The sequence below is a fragment of the Zophobas morio genome, unplaced genomic scaffold (genome assembly GCF_036711695.1).
Source record: "Zophobas morio isolate AGI-343-1 ecotype UQ-CSIRO unplaced genomic scaffold, CSIRO_AGI_Zmor_V1 ptg000038l, whole genome shotgun sequence".
Taxonomy (NCBI): Eukaryota; Metazoa; Arthropoda; class Insecta; order Coleoptera; family Tenebrionidae; genus Zophobas; species Zophobas morio.
In genome coordinates, this window is record NW_026972143.1 from 1,825,238 (window position 1) to 1,830,276 (window position 5,039).

The window sequence follows — 5,039 nt, forward strand, 5'->3', positions numbered from 1 at the left end:
AAAAATAAAAGTTTGTATGCACCACGGGCACAACTTGATGTTTATAAATCTCGGGCAACTTACAAAATCTCGGGCCAGAGGCCCTCGATTTTGTAAAAGTTGCCCTCGAATATAAACATCTTCTTTGTGCCCTTGGTACATAAATAACTATTAAGGACGCGTTTTGTATTTTTAAAAAGACGTAGCAATTTTTAAAATAAAAAATAAAGTACCTAGAACAAGAGCTGATTTTCAGCGAAAACTATAACTCGGTGTGCTTTTAAAAAATATCGAGGTGATAGAGAATTTCTAGTTTACGCGCCGTTTTTCGTTTTGTTCTAGAATTTTACTTCTTTTAGTTATTGTAAAAAAACTGCAGTGCATTTGGGGCAAATTTTGGTCCTTTGGACAACCCAAAATATCATTTCAGGCGATATGCTGTAATTTATGGCCAAACAATAGGTACAGCATTTTTTAAATACCTGAAGTTTATTTGGCGTTTTGTTGTTTGGTAAACATAGTGCTGAGATTCCTGCTTTTATACACTGAACTTCCGCATTTAAATATTTAACAATTACACAAAAAACTATAAATGTAAATACTATAATATAATATGTAATAAACAATCAATAAAATCATATTATTAATAATAAGATAAAAATAATAAGAAAAATTAAAGACGCTTTCAACGCAGAAAATTCAACAATAAATACTTTTATGACAGTGTTCTTGATTGCCAAAGATATGCTGTGGTCCATTTAAAATACCCTTTTTAAGATTGTCAATTTTTTTATGTAAAACAGTAGGTTCATTTTTGCGAAATTTGATAGCACTTATAACAGCTGTTCTAAATTTTAGAGTACTATTTTTTAGAATATTTTTAAGAGTGATATCTGCTTTCGTTGTTTTAACTATTTCTCTAATTTTAGAACAATAATTACGAAGTAGGTAATATTTGTTTTCAATTTTTTCTATAAAATAACGTGCACTAGTTTCTAGAATCTTTCTTTACGTTTTAGATTTTAAGCTGGCATTATATTGTGAAACTGTTCTTTATTTTTACCTGTAAACCCAAAGGATTGATGACATTAGTAACTAAGTACTCGTAATCCAATGAGTTCAGGGAATGCCTAATATTGTACAATGACTTCTGCGAAAGCCTAGGTAAATAACAAATTTATTATTGTTACAATATTTCGTAGAGGTGTATTTGTCTAAGTGATAATACTAACTAGTCACGAATTTCACTAACTTTGTAAAATTTTTTGTGATAATGTCAAAATTTCATATTGAAAAACGTCGGGTTTATGTAAAATAAGCGATGCAATGTAATAAATTGTTGTACGATGATAAATAAAATCGATCATAGAAAGTAACAAACATTCGCATTGGGCCTAAAGTAGTTACGATAATTAGTGTAATTTTTAAAATTTTTGTTTTTCTACAGTCACAAAGTTTTAATATGTTGCTGTTAAATGATGCATGCAAAATGGTTTTCTAATTCTGCGAGGAAGAGACGGTGAAATCTGTACCTACTCATCAGCTATTGCTACTGTAAAGCAATAAATACATATAATCCCCTAATGAGTTCTGGGAAATGCACAGCAGGGTTCGTTTGACAGATAGTTGGATAGTTAGGTATACTACCAGTAGCATATCTCTGATGAATTTCTTTGGAGGTGTGGTGGAACCTTAATCCTCACCGTGACAAACACCACCTGCACGTCCCTCAGCACCCCCACTTTTCTTCTACAAACACTTTAAATACCGCAAAAACTGCCCATCGAAGTTATTCTCGATTATTATCTTACACGTTTCACGTCAAGTAATTTTCGTTTGTGTTGTGTAGTTGTGTTCAAATTTAGTACCTATAATTTCCGAAACAATTAGGAGTTCGTCGCCATTCAAGTTTGATGGTTTCTGGTGATTTTTAGGTTAGTATTTATTGCTTTTATTACGCCAAGATTTGGTAACACTGTGGTGGCCTACTTTGTAAACTGCTGGTCTGTGCTGTGTTTACTATTTAGTGTTCCTGGTTTTACAATTTATCATCGTGTCGAGTACTCTCTCTGTATCTGTTGTGGTTCCCTGGTTGGCTGTTGCTACTGGACAATTCCAAGAAACATGGCAGGTATATTTATCACTATAACCCCTATAGCAAGTTATAAAAAAACTAATAACTTTTTTATTGTCAGGAAATCTCCTCGAAGATGTGAAGCAACTGTGCTTGAAGCAGGGAATGAACAGATTGCGCGGTATATTTACCAAAAAGAACTGCCCTGCAGTGAACGCATCGGTAGAAATTGGTGAAAAGATCAAGGTTTTTCCAAAACAGTGCGCGGGTTTTTCATGTATGATTATTGGTGCACAAGATATCATCAAGTTTACTGCACACCGACACAGGATTATCGTGACTTTGACACGTAACCAGAGTCTGACGCTCTACTTGAAGAGGGACAGCAGCTACCATCGACAAAAACATCTACAGCCTGTGGATTTACTTGATACAGTGACGTTTATGATGGAAAAATTGACCCCATCGTCGTAATCACATAGACAATATGTTGTATGTGTAATGTTATACTTATGTAAATAAAATAGTTTCCAAGTTTAGGTGATTTCTTTCTCAAAATTACGGTTTATATTTTGCCAAAATTTCTGTAGCAACTTTCAAAAATCGCTCGCACATATTGAATACAATCGGAAATAACTATTGTTTAAAAGTGTAACCAGTGATGCACGTGATATTCCCTAAGGATATTGCACTCCATAATCTTGAGGAGAACTAACTTAAATTTCTGAAAAATTTGTTCACCTATTTTACCTGCTGAATAGAATCTATCAGTGCTACATTGTTACATTCAAGTTTTATTTATAGTTATATAAATTGTTTTAATTACTGTTTTATCCAGCTAAAGATTCTACCGAAATGTCTTTGTATTTTATAAATAAAGGTACAATTTGAAATTTTTATAAAACTATTATTTTTGGATTATCATGTTTATCGTTGCCTATAATACCAGCATCCGACAATTTGACATTTGAGGCGCATGCTATTTTCTTAAAATGACTCATCCTGTATATTCTGCTAAAATACTTCGTCTTTGTTCAAGCTGATTATAAAAATGAAAATTAATTTGTTAAAGACATTTAGGGCCGGTTTATAGAACAGCGAGGTAAATATTTAATGCTCGATTAGTTTAACACAGAATTAAAATGTGGAATATGAGCCCGTGATTGGTTAAAATATGTGCGTTGCCTGGCAACGAACCTCAGTTAAAAGTTAATCGCTCTCTATAAATCGGGTCCTAATTATCTTTTGCTGCATCAAAAGCTGCTACATTTTTGAAATTAATCTATTATTTTGAATTTGATTGCATAGGCAACCAGTTATACGCACTGTGATTTATAAACTTGCTGTTCCCGCACTTGTTGCTTTGTCCAGCTGAAAATTGTCATTTTGCACTCATAACCTTTTTTGATGGCTTTCGCGCATTCACCAGCGTGCGGGAGTTCGAATTTCCCGCACACGTGCATTTTAACTTCCCGTTGCCATGGTAACCTTAAAATACTCGCGTAGTGTCAACATTGTGACGTGTTGACGGCGCCATTGTTTATAAATAACTCACAGTTAATTTCTTCAGTTTAAAGGTTTATTCGTTGCAAAAAATATTGTACACAACACGTTCGTGAGCCTGCTTCCCGCATTCACGCAAATGCGGCACTCCCTTCGGTCGTGCCGCAAACAAGCGTTCATGCGGGAAGCAGGCTATCCCGAACTAGTGCTATGTGCTGTGCTATGGAGCTTTAGTTTGGTGGCCCAGAGCCAGACAAAAAACAACAGCCCTGCAACTTGAACACGTTCAGAGAATGGCGTGTCTCAGTGTTACAGGAGCAATGAGGACCACTCCCACAGCGGCTCTGGAGACTCTCCTTTGCTTAGCACCTCTTAACCTTTACATAGAGGAAGCGGCAATGACGACGTCTCTAAGACTTCACTCTCTGGGAGTATGGAACAAGCAAGGCCGCACAACGAAGCACACTCGGATCTTAACGGAGGCGTTCAACAGAATACCCTTGTTGAGGATGGGTTGTGACCGAATGGGCACAAAATTAATATATGAGAAGACATATAGAATATCAATGAATGATAATTCAGAAGGACGAGCCGACATAGATATCTATGTCGATGGTGCCAAAACAGATAGTGGTTCAGGAGCCGGCATCTACTCCGAACAACTGAACGCACAAATCAGTGTACCTCTCGGCACCCACACGTCTGTCTTACAAACAGAACTGATGGGAATAATGCTGGGAGCTAGAATCATTGCTGAACGTGAAATCGGCAACAAATCAATACGCATACTTACTGACAGCAAGTCTGCACTACTAGCCCTGGACAGCTGTATGGTTCGATCCGGGCTGGTTTGGGAGTGCAGACAAACGCTAAAGTATGTAACGCAGAGGAATAGTGTGGAACTTTGTTGGATCAAAGGACACAGTGGCAACGAAGGAAACGAGAGGGCAGATGAGATGGCGAAGCGAGCCGCGCGCATGCCCTTCTGGGGACCCGAACCGGCAATCACGCCTTCGGTCGCCCTCTCGAACGAACTCGTAAAGCAATATACCCATAGACGCCATGAGCAGATATGGGCGACGTTGAGCAGCTGTCGGCATAGTAGAGCTTGTATGGCGACACCAGACCGTAAGTTGACAAAATTTTATCTCTCACTTTCAAGGGACAAACTGCGTAAACTGGTAGGATTCCTTACGGGACATTACCAGTTTAACAAACATCTACATACGATAGGGGTAGTAACAGACCCAATCTGTCGTGGATGCAATGAAGAAGAGGAAACAGCTGAGCACATTCTTCGTGAGTGTCCAGCCCTAGCCTCCTACAGGGAATCCATACTAGGGGACATCTGGCCTAGTATGGCAAATATCAGGGAGTTTCCACCCTCTGCATTACTCAAGTACATTCAAGCAGTTGGATGGCTTGACGAGTAGAGGAGCGGGAAAACACCCTGATATGGACTTGGGGAAGGTACAATGGGCCC

The 5,039-nt window shown here is 37.7% G+C and overlaps 1 protein-coding gene across 1 annotated transcript; it reads left to right on the forward strand.

The window, feature by feature from the left end:
* Positions 1-3,782: 3,782 nt before the first annotated feature.
* Positions 3,783-4,839, forward strand: LOC135140144 (uncharacterized). The gene is made up of 2 exons (XM_064070566.1): positions 3,783-4,666; positions 4,719-4,839. Exons 1-2 carry the CDS (start codon positions 3,850-3,852, stop codon positions 4,739-4,741), a joined length of 840 nt encoding a protein of 279 aa, XP_063926636.1. The 5' UTR covers positions 3,783-3,849; the 3' UTR covers positions 4,742-4,839.
* Positions 4,840-5,039: the final 200 nt, after the last annotated feature.